The sequence below is a fragment of the Schistocerca nitens genome, chromosome 5 (assembly GCF_023898315.1).
Source record: "Schistocerca nitens isolate TAMUIC-IGC-003100 chromosome 5, iqSchNite1.1, whole genome shotgun sequence".
NCBI classification, from domain to species: domain Eukaryota; kingdom Metazoa; phylum Arthropoda; class Insecta; order Orthoptera; family Acrididae; genus Schistocerca; species Schistocerca nitens.
Genome location: NC_064618.1, coordinates 462,500,067 through 462,523,504, shown reverse-complemented (window position 1 = coordinate 462,523,504; position 23,438 = coordinate 462,500,067). Strand labels below are relative to the sequence as shown.

The following is a 23,438-nucleotide window of genomic DNA, read 5'->3' as shown; positions in this document are numbered from 1 at the left end:
TCTCTTGCCGTATCACTCCGTACCTTATGTAGCTTCTTTCTGGCGAAGAATTACAGTACACCGATAGGGCTTATTACTGTATTTCCAATAACACTTTGATTGGTTTAATGATCTTTTCCATTTCTTTTTTCTGAGTACAAGCGCAAGATGAAACGTTCACGGACTACTAGTGAAACAATTTAATGCTGGGTCAAACTGCGCTTATATTTGTACTTAATCCCTTTTTTGTGTGTTCTCGGAAAAGAATAGAAAAAAGAAAGCAGCTTACCTCTGAAACTTCTATATTTCAATGTAATCTCCCTCTACGCTGATGCACTTGGTTCAACGATATTCCGATGCCTTGGTCCCATCTCAAAAATTAGATTCCTCGAGGCTTGCAAAATACCCATCACTTTGGCTATCAGTTTTTGTTTGAAGAGAATCTCTGTCCACCGAGCGAAGTTTTGAGCCAGGGGGAGAGGTGGTAATCTGATCGAGCCAAATCAGGCGACTAAGGTATCTGTGGCAGCAATTCGTATCTTAGTTCACGTATTTTGCCACGGCAACGACATTTGTGCTTGGTCGTACATTGTCTTGATGAAAGATGGGTCACGCTCATTTCACAGGACTTTTTGCAAACGTAACGTCATTGGACGTCACGCTCAGCATTGACAACCGCAGGAACTGCAATCGACTTTCGTTAATGTTTGATATGGGCCTCTCATGAGACTTCATACACACGTGTCGGAGATTTATAAAAACACTCCGTTCTTGACACTATTTGTTATAATTATTGTTATAATTAAACCTCACATAATGATTTATCGACAGTTAATGCTTTCATGTAAGAGAGCTCTCTCAGGAGCAAGTTGTTACTGTCAGTAATTCACAAATCAAGCATGAAAGGCACTTGCAGTTTGACGTTTCAAGGAACGGCGCATTGAAAATTTATAACAACGTGTCATCATTATAATTAAATGTCAGTTAATAATGCATCAACGACAGGAGCATTTAAGACGCATGATGATAACCAAGATAGGAGACTGTTGTCATATGACGAAGTTCTAGCGTAATGGATAATGTGGTGGTTTATGGTATTGAAGGCTGTAGGTTTCCATCACGCTTCATGTATATATTTTTTTTAACGTTAGCGTTGTTAACACTTTCTCGGACTTTCATATGAATGTAATACAAATATATTCTACAATATTCGATGATATTTACATTTCCGTCTGATTACAGGACGAAGAATGAAATAAATATTTAGCGATTTCCGAGTGTGTGGTTAGGCAGGAACATAAGAGGACATCTACAATCGCTGCGAGTGAAACTAGGAACAATAACTGTAATTTTCTTTCTTGTCACAAATATTTTGCTATTTTTTTCCGAATATGCAGCAATTCGTGAGTGTGTGGTTAGGCAGAAACCTAAGAGGACAGTTTTAACTGCTGCAACTAAAAAGAAATTCGTATTCTTCCTTCTGCCAAATATTTGGCTCTTTACTTCCGAATATGTCGCAGTTTCCGACGGTGTGGTTAGGCAGGAACGGAACACGACAGCTGAAATCGCTGTAAGTGAATTGAGGAGTAATAACATTAATATTCTTCCTTTTCACAAAGTCAATAGCAGTCCCTGCAGATATTGCGCGTGACGTCAAAATGACGTCACGTTTGTAGAAAGTGTATTGAAATGAGTGTTACTCTGAAAGATGATTTTCTTCCTTGCCAGACTTAGCCTTTTATCGCGTTCTTTTGCTGTAGTTGGTCCAAGAGATTAGTGTAGTATTGTCCCGTTTTTGACCAGTGGGAAGATAGTCTATCAGCAGAGTCCCTTTCGCATCGCAGAAAACTGATGCCACGACCTTTCCGGCCGATCATATTGCCTTTGCTTACTTTGGTGGAGGCGAATCAACATGTTTCCACTGCTTTGACTGTTATTTTGTCTCTCGGGTATGGCACCGTGTTTCATCTGTGGCCACAAACTGATGCAAAATCTTGTTGGTTGTTGTGAAAACGGATCGAACTTTGTTCGGACATTGCCATTCTGATGCAATTCTGATCCTGCTTTATGATTTGCGGCACCCATCTAGCAGATAATTTTCTCAAATTCAGTTACATCACTAAAATGTGATACGTCCGTTCACATGACACCCCACAGCTTCAGCATTTTCTCGCACTTTTTGACGGCACTCCCTCATGACCATTTTATGCATTTATGGCATGTCTTGGCTGATCACTACGCGCATCATCATCTAAGCTTTCGCGACCAAATTTAACATAGTCAGTCCACTTGGCAACATTTGTATAAGAAGGAGTGGAGTCCCCCACTGTGTTCTGAATTTCCTTTGTTTCATACCTCTCTTTACGAAGTACTTAATCAACGCTCGAAGCTCGATTTTTTCCGTCTTCACAAATGACTACACGGGAACAATAACAGGGAGACGTCCGCGCCACAGATCTCTACCGAGAGTACTGCCGCATCGCGTGTTTAATCGCGAAGGGTAACCTATTATTACACGGGAACCTCGATGCGGCGGTTGGGGTCAGTGGAATGCACGGTACAGGCGACTGGCTCGGAGCTGTTTTCGAAGTAACCGATTTGCGACAGTTGGTTGTGTCACCATGGTGCCAACTGCTGCTCAGAGCCATACGCCGAACACCATGGTGTCCCCTCTCGGTACTGCCACATGGCCGACCGGAGCCCATGAATCTTGCGGCCGTACATTCTCGTGAGCACCGCTGCCAGCAATCATGTTTACCGGTTACATTCCTGCAAAGTCTATTTGCAGTATCGCAGAAGGAACATCCAGCTTCTCGTGGCATTTCTTTTTTTCACTAGCTGCTTATATTTTATGACCCACCGTCTAATTTCTTATGGTGGGTCGTATGTTGCCACTTAGCCGCTGTGACTGGGTCCGGGGTCCGGAGTGACTGAAAGTAACTCCACACCGGCTCCCGTCCCCACTCACAATTGCCCGTGTCCCGCCACGTGGAGGCGGGCTCTGTTTAGATCCATTTGATATCTTTTTTTTTGTGCAGCATTAGAAAAACTTATAACTAATACAAAATCAAGTAAGATATTAATAAACAAAACGAAATTAAATATTTAGAAAGAAGGAAGGAAGAGAACTGAATAGAGAAGGAATAGGTATAATATTGCCCGTCACCTGGTTGTGGGCGGCGGCCCGGGTCTTGGAATGACCCTCAAGACGCTGACTGTCGCTCACCATGCCTTTAACATCTACCATCCTAAAAACTACCTTAACTGGAAGAGATTAGGGTACGTTAAAGCTAGAAACTAAGACTAAGACCTCCATGTCCAGCCTGCTAAACTATTTACGATATACAATAGAGAGGTAACTGATTTTGTGCTTGGCTCAAAGTTGTTAATGAAAGGGTACTTGTGGTAAAAGTAATAAGGTAATGACGCTAACGGTTTGTGTTGAGCCTACAAGGCTCCTAGTAGAGTACATCAGGCGCAAGCACCTCCCGGCCCCGCCGACAACACGACCTGAACGGTGGTTTTCCCCGATCTACCATAGGTATCCGTCGGGTTGGGCTCAAAAGACAGGAACCACAATTAAGATCCTTCCATCCAGGACGTGCGCCGCCTCTTACCAGGGGGGCGTAGGTCCCTTGAAGAGGTGCCTAACTTTAAGCTTCAGATCAGAGGTTGTTAGTGTTGTGGAGGTTGAGATATAGGCTGTGTAGGTTGGTTGTACAAACAGTTCACGCTGAGCCAATGAGACTTACAATGATACGTGGTGTGGCAGCTAGCACCTCCCGGCCCCGCCAGCAACACAGACTGAGCGGTGGTTTTCCCCGATCTATCATAGGTATCCGTCGGGTTGGGCTCAAAAGAGAGGGACCACAATTAAGATCCTTCCATCCAGACTGTGCGCTGCCTCTTAACGGAAGGCGTAGGTCCCTTGAAAAGGTACCTAGCTTTAAGCTCTTATTAGACATGGAGATGCTGTTAACTATTTACATATAAGGTGCAATCTGTTTTTAGGATTGTGTGTGACTTGTGCACCTCTTGTCGGTTGTTTCACTCTGTTCTTCGAATTTGACTTGGTTGACACTATGGATCATCCGCGCAGGACGCTTCAATATCTTGTGTTGGTGCCCTGGTCTGTATCTATTTCTTCTTCATCACTCGTGGTGCTAATAATATCTGTGTCCCCCTGGGCATCGTGACGTCTGTTTGGACCGACTTGCCTTCGGTAGGGTCTGTTGCGCATTCTATTTGTTGGATCTTCGAGATTTCGTCCGTTAGTTTGTTGAGTTCAGTCCACCTTTCCGGGTCGCGTATTATGGCATGTAGTTCGTTCTGTGTGTTCAGGCGATTTATGTGTAATGTGTGTCTTATGTTCGTGCGTTGTCCGCAGAAGAAGACAGTATGTTCAGGGGAACCTTCTTCCCCGCACCATGTGCATCTATTAGTCTGCTGCAGACTCACGCGGTACAGGTGCGTGGGATAAGGGCCATGTCCTGTGATGAAATGTACCATACCGCGGCTGGGATCAATATGTTTTAGTTTTAGTCTTTCCCGGGTGTCAGGGAAGAAGTTTTATACACGGCGGCCCTTATCGCTGTTGGCCCACTCACTCTGCCAGGTATCCACTCGCCATGCGCTGAGTTGGCGTGTTGTCTTAATCGGTACACCAGTGATCTGCCGAACCTGGTCTATTCTCCCCATCCTAAGTCAGTACATTGCTGCGCGGTACCTGATGGTGATATCTATGGGGAAGATTCCCATGACGACACATAGTGCGTCATTTGATGTTGTGTTGAATGCCCCTGATAGTCGAAGTAGAACACTTCTTTGGCCTCGACGTACAATGGTTCTGTTGGTTGAGAGATTTAACCTGTGGGCCCACGTACTGGCAGCAAAGCATAGTACTGACTCGAAGAGAGCGCAATGGTATGTTCGTGTCACTGACAGGGGTAGTCTGAATTGTTCCGAATGTAGCCTAGCCAGTTTGTGTAGTATCTTTTCTGCTTTGTTTGTGCATATTCGCATGTGTTCGTGGAAGTTCAATCGTTCATCAATGTATACTCCTAGATAGCGTGTGACTGCTAGTCTTTTTATGTTTGTGTCCCCGATTTTGACTATTGGGTTCCTGCGCAGGATACCCTTTAGCAATGTATAAGTTGTTTTGTTTCCTGATATCTTTAATATATTATCTGTGCACCATTGGGTTATTGTCCTAAGTGTTCCATTGACTCTTTCTTCTAGCTGGGCACGGTTGTTTGCTGAAACTACGACGAGTAGATCATCAGCATAAGCGACAACTCCATCTGTCAAGATGTGCTCCTCTACTAACTGTAGGAGCGGTTCTATAACTATGTCCCAGAAGATGGGGCCGCAGATCGACCCTTGTGGACAGCCTTTTGTAATTCGTTTAATCACTTTCTGGTTTTCCATTTGCCAAACGACCGTTCTGTCTCTGCAGTAGTCCATGAAACTATTATACAGAGACTCCGGTACCTGCAGGTGTCTGAGCCTCTTGAACAAGGCCGGCCACCAGAGGTTGTCGAAGGCACCAGAGATGTCTATCATAATTGCAAGTGTGTATTTGGAGGGTGTGTCGTGTACTTTTTGGAGTGCTCTGTTAATTGCGTCGTCTATAGATTTCCCTTCCCTGAAGCCGTATTGGTGTGGTGTCAGTCCCCGTAGTGTTCGGTGTGCTTGTAGTCTTTTGCAGAGTAGTTTTTCTTGTACTTTACCGAGTGTATTGATAAGGCAAATTGGTCTGTATGACTTGGGGTCTGATGGGTCTTTGTCTGGAGCCTTTTTGATGATAACCGCCTGCGAGGTCTTCCACACTGCAGACACACGGTCCAGCCTTAATGCATCGTTTAACAGCGTTGTGAGAAACGGGGTGATCTGCGGTGCAATTTGTTTCAGTACCTCAGAGGGGATACCATCCGGTCCAGGCGTCTTTTTGTTTTTGAGTTCTGAGATCGCTGTCGCCACTTCTTCCTGCGCAAATGGACAGGTGACGGTTGGTGTGGTGTATACTGTGTCTACTTCGCGTCTCAGTGCTGCATGTTGTGGTGTGTCTGTGTCTGCGATGTCGTCGGGCAGGAGTTTGCTCAGCAGGAACTCCGCTGTGCGTCTCCAGCCCTTAGTCATCTCACCATCCTCCTGTCGCAGCGTTCCCAGAACCAGTGGGCTCTTAATTTTCTCTGTCACGATTTTGTATGGTTCCCCCCAAATGTTTAGTGGTGTTTGTGCTGCTACATGGCTGTTCCAATGGTCTTTCCTCGTCTTATTCAGCTCAAGTTTATATTTGTCCTTGGCAAGCCGGTAGTCGTGTAGTCATAATTGTCTTTCTCTATTTCAAATTGCTGGTTGGTAAAGCTTACGTTTACGTTTTGAGTCTTGTTTGAGTCGTGTTAATTGTGTAGTCCAGGGAATATTTTGGTATTTTGTCATTCTTTGTGTGGGTATGCAGGTGTTCTGTGTGTGTGTGTGTGATGATATCTGTCAGCATGTGTGCTCAGTAATCAACACTGCCGGTGATGTCTTGCGGTATGTGCTCACGTATTTTTTGTCTGACCCTGTCCCAGTCTGTTTTGTCAAATAATAGTCTTTTTGGTAGTGTTTCTGTGTTGACGTTTGCAGTACCACTGAGGGTTAGTGTGATGATGTTGTGGTCACTAGCAGTGATCTGGTCATGTACGGTCCAGTCTCGTACGTGGTTGATGGCGGCATTATTAACGAGGGTGATGACTATGTTTGATGAATGACCGTTGTGTCCGATGTGAGTCGGGTGATGTCCTTCCTTGTTGAGTACGTGTAGTCTGTTTTCTTGGATGATGTCATTTATTATTCTACCTCTGTCTCGTGGCACTACTACACGACCTCGTTCATACTCAGGGAGGTGTTGACATTGCCGTCTTTGTCGTCTTAAAGGCATTCTTCGACTAACATCAACTCGCCACGTCCAATCTCAAAGGTAACTAACGCTCACGACTGTTACAGAGTCTGTTTAAATTAAACGTCATTTACATTCTCATTGTGACGTTACTAGCACCACTCTTATGCGACTGGTGCGAAATTTGAATAGACATAATCTTTCAGACGAAAAAACCCGCCTACCAGGTTTCGTTTATGTCGCCAAAATTCTTCTTGGTGTTACGTTTCATTTTCGTCAGTGTATTTAATGCACGGCAGTAGAATGTCGAATATTAGCTTAGCGGTGGTATAGGAACGTCTGTGATCCGTATACTATCGTAGGTTCGATATAGCTAAACAAGAATGTCAGCGGTTGACAAAACGGGCAGCCGTTTCAGAAGAGCTGAGGCCTAACGCCAACTCCTGCGTCTGGTGCGTTCAAGCAGTAGGTCCGTGTGGCCTAGAGGCCGACTGTAGTGACTGAGGAATACTTGTGTTGCCTGTAGAAGATCAACCAGCAGACTGAGAGCGACCGTTAGCTTATGGTGCTCTTTAAATCTCGGCACTCAATGAAAGCAGTCGGATGTCCAGTGAAGGGCTACTTCTTACTCCCAACTTAATTGAGTACGTTTTCACAACATTGAGAAGGCTGCTCGGACTTATTAAATTGCCAGACACTGACGACTTCTAACTGCTGAAGTCGTGTCTCTAGTATATACATGACAAATCACCAACCTACCAATGAAAAGGAGTAACTACTCACAATGATTTTGGAAAAGCAACCCTACACATAAGTATCATCGACAGCCGTCGCATCACGCCTAAAATTATTAATTAAATTTAAGCGCTCATTAATAAATTCTGTTTTGTGTGTTGCTTATGATCTCAAATGCTTCCTATTCTTTAATTTCCCTAAATATTTATTAAATCCCGCCATTTTTAGAGAGTGTACCAATAAAAAATGTGATTCAGAAAATCTACTAGATATCGATCATTTAGTTATCGTAGACTCATCGTAATACTTGAAATATTTTCCATCCACAAACTTTCTTTAGATGTGAGAAGTTAAATTCCAACTCGCCAAAACTGGTGAATATGCTGAATATTTCAACAATCAGTTCTTCAAACTCCTCAGTTTTCCAATTATCAAAGCCCCTCTGTGGGTAGGTGGATCATTTTGCTTGCAGTTTGAGGCTCTTTCTACGTACTTGTTCATCAAATTAGTCAGAAGACTTGAGAGTACTTCGCAGTTATTGTTTGTGTTTGCCAGATGATGAAGAATAAAGTTGGACCACATCTCACCCACAGTAATAAATTGGTGAAAAAATTTGGTTGTTTTCTTTTCAAAACGTTCCAAAATTTGTATTTGATTTGAGTCATAGTTCAACAAATACGAAATTCTCCTTACACAAGGCAGCCTCATAAAAAGTTCCTTTATGTAAAATAGCACTTAGTGCCCTTTTTCGATGTTTCCAACTGTGATTGAATTTTTATGACATTTTTCACACTGATCGACTCCGAGATATGTACGGGCAGTTTCAAAGCAACTATCAATTTCTTAACTGCTGATAATGAAGAAACGCGCTTCTTATAAAGTTTCACAACTTTTTAAAATGTTGGTTGGAAATGAGACATCAAAAACATACATTTTTATAATGCATAGTATTCTAGGTTAACTATCGAAACGAAACACACGCAATATGGATATCTTAAAAATTTATTTAAACAAGTCTGCTCTATCGAGTTTACAGTTGACTTACGTTGTTGCAAATTATGTACCAACATCCCAAAAACAAAATTTTGTTGGTTTCAATGGACTTTTTGTGTTCGAGGTCGAGAAGCCTTCTCATTGACTTAATACATGCTACATCTGATGACTTCAATACTCTGTGCTCTGCAGCAGGATATGCAGTACTCTGTACTATATAGCTACCATACCACTGCGTAAGAGATACCACTGACATCATTTCGTCTATATATTTACGTGGTACGTTTTCGTGATGATTTCAGTACGAATGTCACACTCCAAACGGAAGACATAAACTATGAGCAGTTTGAATCGGTCAATTTACAGCCAACTGAAGAATAAGACAATTCATCCCCGAGGTCAAGCAGGAATACTGGGCTTTCCGCGGGACGCTGCGTCAAGGGTCTGCTGTGAGTCTGATTTGCGCACGCATATAGACGACAGACCTAGTCGTCTTCTTTACGCATGCGAACACTTCTCTTACATGTGCTTTCTACTTGGGCTCTACTCAGGATGTGAAGTGTTGTTAACGTCATGTCTCAATTCACAGCAGAATTCGGCAGTCGGTGACCGATACGATTTTACGTCCGTACTGGTTTCATTGCATCTGTGTCGTTTTCTATGAAACCTACACCACCTTAATGTATTCTTTCTTTGGCGTACGGAATAAACTCGCTTGAATTCAAACCTCTTTCTCCGTTTAAAAAGTTTTCTGACGTCATTATTTCAACTGGCTCCTTAATTACACTGGCCTGGCATCTCGGACCACAGCACGGTCCTGTCGAACCTTATTAGTGGTTACGTTCCAAATGCTGACTCGGCGGTGTGTAATTTGATTGGCTGCTTGAAATGACTTTGTCGCTGGTGTTCCATGTACCTCATTCCCACTGTTCTGAAGCTATTTCACTCTTCAGAACAGCGGAGAACATGCCCAAGGTAGACGACGACACGCTCTTGAAGGAGCCAAACAAATCAGTTTGTTCAATAATTACCCATTTTTATCGTTTGGAGACGACTGTGATTGCTATACACGGTGAAGCCTAACTCCGCAGGCAAAATTTCAGAGACTGTTCAGGAATATTTTCTGAGTATTTTCGTGTAAGGGGCCCGTAGTTCTTGGTGGCTTGTCAGACTAATTATATTTCGTTTGATTTCTTAGTCTTGTTGATTTTTCAATGTGTGGTGCACTGAAGCACTTCATAGCAATGCAAATGTCGAAGGTACGCGCCGGCCGCAGTGGCCGTGCGGTTCTAGGCGCTACAGTTTGGAGCCGGGCGTCCGCTACGGTCGCAGGTTCGAATCCTGCCTCGGGCATGGATGTGTGTGATGTCCTTAGGTTAGTTTGGTTTAATTAGTTCTAAGCTCTAGGCGACTGATGACCTCAGAAGTTAAGTCGCATAGTGCTCAGAGCCATTTGAACCTTTTGAAGGTACGCACTATTTGCCTGTTTTGGAAACAAACTTGTTCTGTTCACTCACGATAGTAGCTGTTGGCAATAGTAATGCCCATTTACTCTTCGCCATCAACTTGGTATTCAGCATTGCTCGGTTCTGTCTCGTGTTTGTTTTTCCGGGAGTGTTAGGTGTGCAATAACAATGATACACAGCTGTATACTGTGTGATACAGAACAAAAAACATCTAATGAATTATGTCCGGAAATGCATGGTTTACATGATAGAGACCATTTATTCAATCATACTTTGTTACAAAGACTGTGGCCTAATACGCGCTGTACATGCAGCCACACTTACAGTATGCGTGGTTTCGTCCTAGAGGGTGGTACTGTTCCTTATACGTCATGCCCCAGCGTCCTCTCCTGCCATAGTAATTGGTAATATTGTGTCCGATTCACTTCTCTTGCTAACTCACATAGTAGCGGATGTGATACAGCGTTGTAAACAATGGCTCCGTATTCGAATCGAGAGCTTGGCAACGTGGTGTTTACTTATGGAAAGGCAAATGGCAACGGACGGCGGGCGGCAAGGTTGTATTAGGAGACATATCTCCGCCACAACTACCACAGCATTCACTATTCGCCACATTGTTTCGCCGTTTGCCTGAGACAGGATCGTTTCAGGAAGCAGGAAATCATGAAAGGCGTACCAGAAATGTTCGGACACTAGACGTGGAGGAAAATGTGATTAACACTGTGGAAGGCGACTGCCTTTAACCGCGTGGAACATTCTCCATGACAATTGTACTGCCCTTGTCACTTACAGCAAAAAAAAAAAAAGGTTCAAATGGCTCTGAGTACTATGGGACTTAACATCTATGGTCATCAGTCCCCTAGAACTTAGAACTACTTAGACCTAACTAACCTAAGGACGTCACACAATACCCAGTCATCACGAGGCAGAGAAAATCCCTGACCCCGCCGGGAATCGAACCCGGGAACCCGGGCGTGGGAAGCGAGAACGCTACCGCACGACCACGAGCTGCGGTCACTTACAGCATGTGCAGGGCTTATTGGAGACAGATTTTCCACATCGGGAGCAGTTTTGATACTGATTTCTTCACCAGACAACTGCGATTCCGGGATTTGTGTCATCCATCCTATTCACAAATGAGGCAATCTTTACGCTGAGTGGTATCTTCAACTTTCATAACAGTCATCTGTGGGACAGTATGCAGAATCCCCATGGTATGGGGACAGCAAAATATCAGCATCGGTGTAGCCAGAATGTGTGGACCGGGATAATTGGCGACCGTATTTTGAGACCAGTCTTCCTTCCACGTCACCTAACAGGCGGGAACTATCGGCATTTCTTGAGGGTGACTTTGCCTCTCCTGCTGGAAGAAGTGTCACTGATGATTCGAAGGGTTATGTGGCCGCTACGTGATGGTGCTCCGGCCCACTTCGCCGTTAACGTCCGGAGGCATCTCAATCTTGTCCTCCCTGGTCGATAGACCGGACGAGGGTGTCCAGTTGCATGGCCTGCTCATTTAGCGGATCTCAACCTGTGCGATTTCTGGTTATGGAGCCATCTCAAAAGTGTCGTGTATCCAGAACCCATTCCAGATGTGGCGACACTGAAGCAGCGTATTCATGCTGCCTTTGAGACTGTTCGGATGCAGACTGGCCGATGTGAACGTGTGAGACAGAACATGTTGCGGCACGTTCACACATGCTTTGAGTCACATGGAAGCCATTTTCAACAATACTGTAACTATTGCTGCATGGTACAACGCGTATTAAACCACAGGCTCTGTAACAATGTATTATTGCGTAAATGGTCTCTAGCATGGAAACCATGCATTTCTGGACGTAAGTTCATGAGACCTTTTTTGTTCCGTATCCTCTCATCAATCAATCCCTAGAGTTTGTAAACGGTGGAAAAAGTCACCCTGTAAGTAGAGTTGCTGATGAAGAGTAGATCGGTAAGCACGTTGTTTATGGATTCACTGAAAGCAAAGGGAAAGTGGGACAATGACAGCATACTGAGCTGTTTCTTCGGCGATGGCTACAACATCACTGTACCTTTGCTTCTTTGCTGTTGTGATGGTATTTTCACAGGAAGGAAGATAACAGGGGTGTTGTAAAATGGTTCAAATGGCTCTGAGCACTATGGGACTTAACACCTGAGGTCATCAGTCTCCTAGAACTTAGAACTACTTAAACCTAACTAACTTAAGGACATCACACACATCCATGCCCGAGGCAGGATTCGAACCTGCGACCGTAGCAGTCACGCGGTTCCGGACTGAGCGCCTAGAGCCGCTCGGCCACCAAGGCCGGCACACATGGTACAGAAGCGCAATATCAACAGCAAGTCAAACTCTGCTACGAGTCCCTGTGTAGGACCTCATTCTTAACGGGATGCTTAACATCCATTTTATTTCCTTCCCTTCGCTTGAAGCCCAGTAGAGAGCATACAAAAATGCAGCTATAGGCGATGCTTACTTTACTGTCGGAGTACATTCTAACAAGGAACCCCTTGAGTGCGAGGTCTCACAGCGCTAATGATGTTTACCGCATTCGACGCCCCTCATATTGTCTTCCGTACAACCACAATATTGGCTGCTAATGGCAACAGGGGGTGGGACTGAAGATATCCAAGGATGAGCAAAGCACGAGGCTACGGAACATAGTTGAACTGCTTGCTCGACGAGTGACTCACAACAGTGCCATAGTGATAGCTGTGTTGTTACAAAGTGGAGCAATGGCAGTTATGAACAAAGCAGACATTGCATTATATACAACAACAGTTGCCGAAGTTGACATCTCGTCAGAAAGGAACACAACGAATTTCGCAGAATAAGAAGTGGCATCAGAAATATTAGCCTTTCTGCAAGGTGAGTCGTTGGAATGCGAGCTGTCATATAAGTTCGACCGTGCGGTCAGTGTGTATGAGGAGTACAATGATGACGATACGTCCTTAACAGGTGAAAATGATATTGAAACAGGTGTCGAGCCATGTAGTTCCTTGTCGGACTAGGAACCACAAATTCCGTCTCCAGTGAAACGTAGCAAAGAACAATCGTTGTCCGAGGAGCAGATACTAAACATCATTATGTTTATGGAGATCATCCGCAGCATAGCAAAAACAAAAAACAAAAAAATAAAAAAAATAAAAATGAACGGATTTCGAATAAGTCCTCAGCAACATAATAGTGTAGTGCATAAGAAGATCTACGGATATGTAAGGGGGACAAGACACATTTGTTACAAAAACTGGTGTTCGCGCGTTTCAAAAATGCTCGATACAATTTACAGGATGTGCATGATAGTGACCTTCTACGTTATGCACATCAAATTGCGCGCGACGTAGATTACAGTTACTTTAAGGGAAGCAGTGAATGGTTGCATAACTTCAAACAGTGGTACAGAATTGTAAGACTAAGATAACGAAATTTCAAACAAAGCGTTGACTTGATGATGCACAGCAGACTGCGGAAGCTGCCCGAGAATTTGCAGACGAGGCATGAAACTTACCCACGTTCTGTTAGGACTTTGTTTTCTACTCTGACCAATCGGGATTTGAAGAGAAAATGTATATAAAAAGAATACTGGAAATTAGAGGTACCAGTAGATTTATATCAAGATCAACTAACATCAATGCCTTAACGCATTCGTGCCCAATTACGTCGACTGTTAATCTGGATGGTAAATTGATTGGAAATATATTTATTGTGCTATGAGAGATTGGAGGTGTTCTGCCCCCTTCGATCCTTTTCGTGTGCATGATCTTGCAAGGACAGTGGGGTATATTTAGGTCACAGCACGCAAGAGGGGAAAAATGGGCGTAAGAAAACTGCAACTATGGTTCGAGTACTGCTTTTGGCCAATAGCTGATCAAAATAATTTGTTATTGCGTGATTCCTGGTCTGTGTATAAAAATCATACTCCTTTAGAGCAAACTACCCCTCCTGAAAAGTATGTGACATTGCAATTCATACCACGTGGAACCACTAGAAAAATTCAGTCTCTGGATGTTTGTTGTTTTCCGTGTTTATAAAACATATTATCGCCCTATCTGCAGTTACGCCTTAAAGGATAGCCAGTTTCACGATAACCTCCACGACAGGCTGTTTTCGCATTCGGTTGCATACTGTCACATTCCATTAGATCTCATTACCCCGTTACACCAATATGATTCTGCATGCATTCTTCAAGAGTGGATACCTGGCTGAACGTCCTGCATGGTATGTAACTCGCAAGGAGATCACCTGTGATCTTGATGGTGCGAACTTTTGTGACCACTGTGGCGCACCAATTTTCTTTCGGTGTTCATGGTGCAAGTTAATTGTTTGTTTCGAACATTACTTGAACGTCGACGATGTCCATTTTGTGAAGTATAATACATATTTCCCATAGGAGATTGATCACTGCACATCCAGGGCACTGATTTTCTTTCGCTCATCTGATGTACATGGTGAGTCATTGGAGGTTAATATTTTTCCTGTCGTAATTGCTAACACAACATATCCAAATGAGCCTTACTAAAGGTCGAACCTGAGACCTCGCGCTCAGGGGTTTCCTTGTAAAACAAAAAACACGAAGGAATTATCCAAATGCTACGGAAATCGGTAGTTTTGAAGTATATGTACAAACGCATGATAATAATCTCAGAAAATTGGGGTGATTTATCCAAGAGAACGAGCTTCACAAATTGAGCATGTCAATAACTCGTTGGTACACCTCTGGCCCTTATGCAAGCAGTTATTCGATTTGGAATTTATTGACAGAGCTGTTGGATGTCCGCCATGGGGATATCGTGCCAAATTCTGTACAATTAGCATGTCAGATTTTCAAAACGTCTATCTGGTTGGAGGGCTCTACCCATAATGCTCCAAACGTTCTCAATTGGGGAGACATCTGGTGATCTTGCTGGTCAAGGTTGGGTTTGCCAACCACGTTTGGCAAGCACGAATACAAACAGTAGAAAGTATCGTCGTGTACGGACGAGCATTGTCTGATGAAATGTAAGCCCAAGATGGTTGCCACTGAGGGCAATAAAATGGGGCGTAGAACATCGTCGACGTACAGCTGTGCTGTATAGGTGCCGCGGATGGTATCCAAAGGGATTCTGTTAGGAAGAGAAATGGCGCCTCAGACTATCGCTCTTGTTTGTCGGCCCATATGGCGCGCGACAGTCAGGTTGGTACTCCACCGCTGTCTGTGGCGTCTCCAGACAAGTCTTCTATCTAGAATCTAATTTTCTGGACTAGAATTGTCGTAACTGATGAGTCTCACTTCGAACTGAACCCCAGTGACCAGTGAAGACGTGTCTGGAATCGCTGCAGACAGCAGTGGAAGACCAACCTGACTGTCGGCCGCCATATCATCCGACAACCAGGAGTGATGGTGCGGGGTGCAATTTCTTTTCATAGCAGGACCGCTTCGGTTGTCATCTACGACAGCCTTATAGCATAGCAGTACGTCGATGGTTTTCTACTCCCTATTTTGTTGCCCTTTATGGCAAGTCTTCCGGGGTTTACATTTTAGCAAGGCGATTTTCGCTCGCACACGCCGAGAGTTTTCATTACTCATCTTCGCGCTTGCCAAACACTACCGTAGTCAACAAGGTTGCAGGGTCTCTCCCCAAATGAGAGCGTTTGGAGCCGTGTGGACAGTGCGTCCAACAAGCTCGTGGTCCTGAACATCTAACGCGCCAATTGGACAGAATTTGGCAGAACATTCCTCAGGAGGACATCCAACAATTCTACCGCTCAGTGCTACGCCGAATAACTGCCTGTGTAAGGGCCAAAGATGGACAAGTGCATTACAGACATGCTCAGTTTGTGAAGCTCTTTCTCTTGAGTAAATCATCGAATTTTCCTGAAACTGCTATCATTTTTTTGTCTTGAAATGTACATCACACCTACTGATTTCCGTACCATTTGGATAATTCCTTCGTGGTGCATCTTTTTTTTGTCTTAGAGTGCTCTACGTGCCAAATAGAATCATACACTGAACTATAAACAATAAAATGTCATCACACATTAATTAATTTTATTAAATTAAGAATACACGTGCAATTGCTTGAAAGTTCAATAATTTGGAGTCTTTTTTATGCGTAGAATTATACATCTGCAGCGCTTGCCTTTGGCACGTAAGAATCGTGGAAAAAACAACTAAGAGTCACAGCGAACAACAAGAAACAGAACTCGTTAATTTAATTACACATAATAGGCATAACACGCATGTTGTTTCTACAGTATCAAAGATAACTTTGAAAATGTCAAGACACAAACATAACCACAGGAAAGAAATTTGAGACGCTTCGGCAGAAAGGTAATCAAACAATAACGACAAACAGTGTACTCTTCATGTCAGTACAATAAAAGACAGTGCAGCTCAGTTTAGTGCTCGTAGATCAGAACACTACAACTCTATACTGAGAAAGCTTTCTAAAATAAAAATACACATTCACTTCGGAGTGGCCGAGCGGTTCTAGGCGCTACAGTGTGGAACCGCGCCACCGCTGCGTCGCAGGTTCGAATCCTGCCTCGGGCATGGATATCTGTGATGTCCTTAGATTAGTTAGGTTTAAATAGTTCTAAGTTCTAGGGGACTGATGACCTCAGAAGTTAAGTCCCATAGTGCTCAGAGCCAGAGCCATACACATTCACACTCTTTAGTGGCAGGAGAAACGTCTCAGCACACTATTTTCTGTACTTTCTTTAGACATAAATATAACACCGCTCGGCAAAAAAGAAAAAAAAGCCAATCTCAACTTTTAAGCAAGCTGTAGTCAAGATCGTGTAAGAAGAACTTTGACAGCTTTCAACTGCGAAGCGGTAACGACTGCAGGTGGAAACAGTATCCGTCTACGGAATTGGGACAACATTGACGCGTTTCCAGAGACAAACGTCTTCTTTCATCTCGCGTTACGTTATCGGTTGAGTTAGGTGCACGAAACTGCCGCGCCCAACCCACAACTGTCAGGGATCAACTAACGCCAACTCAACTACAGACGATAATAGCGCAGTTTCTTTTATAATATATTAATGACTCCAAATTTAAACGGTAACATTTTTGAGAACTTCCCCCTAAAGCTGATGATTAGCTTATAATTATACTCACGGTGAAACCGAAATTCACCGATAGAATTTTGGAGGTTGTTCAGGGGTATTTTATGAGCATTTTGGTAAAATAGAACTCTGGGTGGCTCGATACTGTTTAATTCCATTTCATTTGATTTCTTACCCCCATCAATATTTTTATCTGTGTCGCACGGAAAATACGCCTGCAATATGTGCACGCCGTCGACATTTGCTCCGGTATGCAGATACCAGTGCAAGTATCGACGGTATGCGCTGTGGATCTTGTCTGAAAACAATCGTGTTCCATTCACTCACGATAGTGATGCCCATTTCACTTTTCACCCTGAAGCGTGCCTTCAGTACCGCTAAGTTGTCTCGGGTCTGTTTCATCTGAGAGTTGTGGCGTTACTCCGCGTTTCCAGTTGTACGTTTTGGTGATTGAATGTTACAGGTTTTTTCACTGTTTTGACGATATTTTCACAGAAACAATGATAACTGAATAAATCATAATTACATTATTGCTCAGTAACGAGCCACTAAAAACCACGCGTCCCTTATAGCAAAATAGCGAAAAAATATCCCTGAACGACCTACGAAATTTTCTTGGTGGTGTTCGCGTCAGGTTCACGCTGTATACTTAAGATTAATGAATGTGTCAGTTACACCACGAATTATGGATAGTGAACTCGAGAACTTCTCTTTACCTTTAGCTTTTGCTCTAGGTAGTTTACACTTTATTACTACTAATGTATTTCCATGTGCTCTAACAATATAACTGCTTTTTGTGTGACTTCTACACTGCCAGACAAAAAAATGTGCAATACCTAGAAAGGGAATAAGAAACGAAATGGAACTTCATTGGTTGAGAGCATATGTAATGTTATTCAAGTGATTACAAAATCGAGTTACGTTTACAAAGAACTTGACAGCATGAGCGCTTTATCAGTATGACATAGCACTCCTTCTGGCCTGGTATGGTTTGGCAAATGGCTCTGAGCACTATGGGACTCAACATCTTAGGTCATCAGTCCCCTAGAACTTAGAACTAGTTAAACCTAACTAACCTAAGGACATCACACACATCCATGCCCGAGGCAGGATTCGAACCTGCGACCGTAGCAGTCGCGCGGTTCCGGACTGCGCGCCTAGAACCGCGAGACCACCGCGGCCGGCGGTATGGTTTGGAAGGGTACCATAAAGCCGTTGTATTCTCTCCTGAGGAAAGCTGGCCAACAACTGTTGTAGCTGGTCTTTGATATCCTGAATAATGGCACTGGAACACTTGACGTCCGAGCAGGTCTCACACATGGTCCATTGGGGACAGATGTGGGGATACTACTGACCACGAGAGTATCTCAACATCACACAGACAGTTCATAGAGACACGTGCCATGGTGGAAGAACACTGTCCTATTGAGAAGTGGTACCACAGTACTGTTGCAAGAGAAGTAACACATAAGGTTGCATGGCACTGTATTCGCTAATACGTCTGGTGCTGCTGCTAGTTCTGGTGAGGGATGACACGGAAGTTTGAAGTGAGTTCATTACTTGGTCTCAGGTGACAGGCGCACAAATGAACTGGTTACGGTGAGCTTGGCGCACAATATGGCGGTCCTTCTGCGTGGTGACCAGAGGTGATTGAGCGGAATTTTGGTGACATGTGTGCCTGTCCTCACTTTCCCGTGCAGTCCAGATCGGGCCACTGTCACATCAGAATTCCCCACAAATCTGATATTGCACGATTCGACCAGTTGGCCAAATGGAGACCCACACTGAAGCCCCTTTCAAACTCTCAGGTGCTGATAACGCTGTCTCACACAAGTGGGCGGCATCTCCATGTCCTTCGTATGATCACATCAACATCTGGTTTTGTTCAAGCGACTTATGTATTCTACCAGGCCTTGTAAGAACACTAAACAAAAACATCCTTAATGCACCTGGTTGCCGTTCTCTTTGTCACAAAGAGTTGTAACTCTATATATTTACATTCCCGCTGCTGTACGTGTATGAAGTTACACTGACGTGACTCTGCCGCAGGGGTGCTTCCCATTTTTTCCGTCAAGTGGTGTATTATTATTTATTTATTTATTATTATTTATTTTATGGCCTTCATTGGACCACTCTAGTCAAAAATACAAAGTTCTAAACAAGTTGTTACACAGGGATACAATTTTGTTCAACAATAACTTAATATGATATTTAGGTAATATAATTATTAGAGTCTATTCTTATATGAAAGGTGTTTTGCTCTTCTGTCTGCCCGCTATTTCTTCATTCTTTCAGATATTTTCTTTCTTTCTTCATCTGCGACAACTCTTCCTGTACTTCTTTTGTTGATTTTCATTTGTAGTCTGGTTTGCGGGTCTTGCAGTATTCTATTTTCTCTATCTTGTTTTTTAGGTCATCTACTGTAATTTGAAGTTCTTTTATATCTTCCTTAATTTCTGTGATCCATTTAATGTCGCTCTTGCTATTCCACAATTTTTGTATTTTTTTTACTAATTCTGTTTTCTGGAGTTCTCATCAGATGTCCAAAGAATGAGATGCGTTTCTTCCTGATTGTGCTCATGACTGGTTCTATTTTCTTATATACTGTTTCATGTGATGCTATTCTCCAATGTCCATTTATTTTATACTGTTTATTTATACATGTCCTAATTATTCTTCTTTCTATTTTTAGTATTCTGTCAATTTCTGCTGTATTAGTTGTTTTGAAGATAGTTTCAGCTGCATACGTTATTTCTGGTTGTGTAACTGTTTTATAGTGTTTTAATTTTGCATCTATAGATAGGCTTTTTTTGTTCTATGTAGTTTTGGTAATGTGATTTGCATAGTTCAGTTTTTTTATTCTATTCTGCCAAGATGGCTTCTCATTTAGATTGTATGTTATTATTTCGCCTAAATATTTAAATTTATCAACAATTTTGATTTCCTGTTCTCCTATTGTAAATTTGTTTGCAAGTGGTGGATCAGTTAGCATAATCTCCGTTTTTTCAAATGATATTCTAAGGCCTACTTTCTCTGCTATTTCTTGTAGTGATTTCACTTGTTGCCTGGCTTCTTGAACGGTGTTGGCTAGGAGAGCAAGATCATCAGCGAATCCCAAGCAGTTTAAGCTAATATCATCTTCTGCACTTCCAATTCTTATCCTCTTTGGATTGTCCTTGTACCATTCTCTCATTATGTATTCCAGTGCACAGTTGAACAGTAATGGTGATAGGCAGTCACCTTGTCTTAAGACTGTTTTTATGAGGAATGGTTCCGAAATTTCTCCTCTAAACTTCACTTTTGATTTGGTGTTGGTTAGAGTGAGTTGTATTATTTTAATTAGTTATGGTTGGAGTCCTAGATTTCTTAAAATTTTTAATACTGAAGGTCTGTGGAGACAGTCATATGTCTTCTTAAAACCTACAAATGATATTGCCAGAGGTTTGTTCCGTTTCTTGTAGTATGCCATAATCAATTTTAAACTAATTATCTGCTCTGCACAGCTTCTCCATGGTCTGAAACCTCCCTGATATTCCCCTAACTCCTGTTCTAATTGCTCCTTGACTCTTTCATATTCTGGTTTATATTTAGATAAGCAGTGGCATCGCATTCTATTATGAAGCCTAATGGGAAAAGAGACGAGGATCCTGTTTTGGCATTTGAACTGTTTATCTAAGATCATCACTTGCGCAGAAACTTTTATCGAGTTTTGCCGTCTCTCATCCCTACGGTGGCGAACTACCCGACAGTTGTGCAATTTAGAGCTTACGAATTCAGATTTGGAATCTGTGCCTGACGGGTGCGCGTGTTGCGTGTCGCAGTGCCCGTGTGGTCTGGGGTGAACGTGGCGGGCGTGCGGCTGCGGGACCTGAATCCCTGCATCGGCACCGACAAGGACCCCGAGAACTGGAAGGAGCTGCACAGACAAGTCGTCGACAGGTGCGTACCGAGATCTCTGCCATTGCTCATTTCTGCCTTGTGCTTCTCCTCGATGTAAATATCACGCAGCACTGTCAATTTCCTCTTTCTATGTAAGCAGCCTGTGCCAAGTATCATATCATATTATCTCTAGTCTGACGGAGAACTGAGGCATTTCGTGCACTTTCATGCTTTTATTACAAATAATATTACATATGGACATGAGTTATAAAATGTGAAGGAGAAAGGGACGCGAGCAGCGTTGCAGTTGAGGTACAGTAAGTGGTGTTCCCATTGATGTTCATGCGCAGCATTCATCTTTTGCAACAGTTGTTAGGGTAGCAAAGGAAAGTGAAATGGGCGACGATAGTCCTTGTGAGATCGATTGAAAGTAGTAAGGAAACGGCGAAACACAGTGGTATTTCTGGTGCCGGAACGGAATACTTTCATAATATACATCTGCATCTACATCTGTACTCCGCAAGCCACCTTGTCGTGAGTAGCGGAGGGTACTTTATGAACTACTGCCACTTCCCCTTTTTCCTGTGCCAGTCGCATATACACTCATGCTCATAAATTAAAGATAATTGCAGAATGTGGTGCCACACAACGTGGCACTACACAAAACTGGTGCTAATAGCATAGGGACATAGGGAACACACACGACACAGATCTGTAAGTCCACGATATCGGTGATAAGTTGAGAAAGGCGTCCCGAAGCACATGTGCTACAAAACGCCACTGTTTCCTGTGCATTTACCCCGACATCAATATGGGATATGAACACCATGCACACGTACACAGGCCGCACAACGGGTTGGCGTACTCTGGGTCAGGTGGTCGAGCAGCTGTTGGTGTATAGCCTCCCATTCTTGCACCAGTGCCTATCGGAGCCCCTGAAGTGTCGTAGGGGTTTGAAGACGTGCAGCGATACGTCGACTGAGAGCATCATAGACGTGCTCGATGGGGTAGGTCTGGAGAACAGGCAGGCCACTCCATTTGCCTGATATCTTCTGTTTCAAGGTACTCCTCCACGATGGCAGCTGGTGGGGCCGTGCGTTATCATCCATCAGGGGGAAGGTGGGACCCACTGCACCCCTAAAAAGGCGGACATACTGGTGCAAAATGTCGTCCCGATACACATGACCTGTTAACAGTTCCTCTGTTAAAGACATGCAGGTGTGTACGTGCACCAATCATAATCCCACCCCACACCATGAAACCACGACATCCATACACGTCCCTTTCAAGGACATTAAGGGGTTGGTATCAGGTTCCTGGTCCACCCCAGATGAAAACCTGGCGAGAATCACTGTTCAGACTATACCTGGACTCGTCCGTGAACATAACCTGGGACCACTGTTCCAACGACCATGTACTATGTTCTTGACACCAGGCTATACGGGCTCTCCTGTGACCAGGGGTCAGTGGAATGCACCTTGCAGGTCTCCGGGCGAATAAACCATTTCTGTTCAGTTGTCTGTAGACCGTGTGTCTGGAGACAACTGTTCTAGTGGCTGTGGTAAGGTCCAGAGCAAGGCTACCTGCAGTACTCCGTGGCCGTCTGCGGGCACTGATGGTGATATATCGGTCTTCTTGTGCTGTTGTACACTGTGGACGTCCCGTACTGTGTCTCCTGGTCACGTCCTGTCTGCCGGAATCGTTGCCATAATCTTGAGATCACACTTTGTGGCATACGGAGGGCCCGTGCTGCAACCTGCTGTGTTTGACCAGCCTCTAGTCGCCCTAGTGTTCTACCCCTCATAACGTCATCAAAATGTGTTCTTTGAGGCATTTTCAACACTCGGTAACCATTAGCACGTCTCAAAACGTCTGCACACTTACTCGCTGCACCCTACTCTGACATGCACCAACACACCTCTACGTATGTGGACTGCTGCCAGCGCCACCGTGCGACGACCGTAGGTCAAATTCACTGCGTGGTCATACCCCAAGGTGATTTAAATTCGTAAACCGCCCACCAGAGCTTTGTTTCACCACGTGTCAGCATTATCCTTAATTTATGAGCATGAGTGTAGCTCCTGGGTAAAACGATTGCTGGTAAGCCTCCATGTGAGCTCGAATCTCTGTAATTTTACCTTCGTGGTGTTTCCGCAAAACATACGTAGGAGGAAGCAATATATTGTCTCAATTTCTTGGAACTTATTCTCTTGGACTTGTAACAGTAGATCATACCGGGATGTAGAACGCCACTCTTGCGGACTCTACCACTGCAACTGACAGAAATCTCCGTGACGCTTTCACGCTTGCTGAACGAGCCCGTAACGAAACGCGCTGCTCTTCTTGGGACCTTCTCTATGTCTTCCATCAGTCCTATCTGAAGTGGATCCAAGACTGACGAGAAATATTCGAGCTATTGTTCGTAAGCTACATCCTTTATTGATTTCTGTGGTTT

General features: G+C 43.7%; 1 protein-coding gene across 1 annotated transcript in view; it reads left to right on the top strand.

Annotated features, from left to right (window-relative positions):
• The window catches only part of LOC126260530 (L-lactate dehydrogenase-like), a 326,171-nt gene that overhangs the window by 250,742 nt on the left and 51,991 nt on the right, over positions 1-23,438 (top strand). The window contains exon 6 of the mRNA XM_049957863.1: positions 20,926-21,043. Coding sequence (XP_049813820.1) covers positions 20,926-21,043 — 118 coding nt within the window. The remainder of the gene's footprint in view (positions 1-20,925; positions 21,044-23,438) is intronic.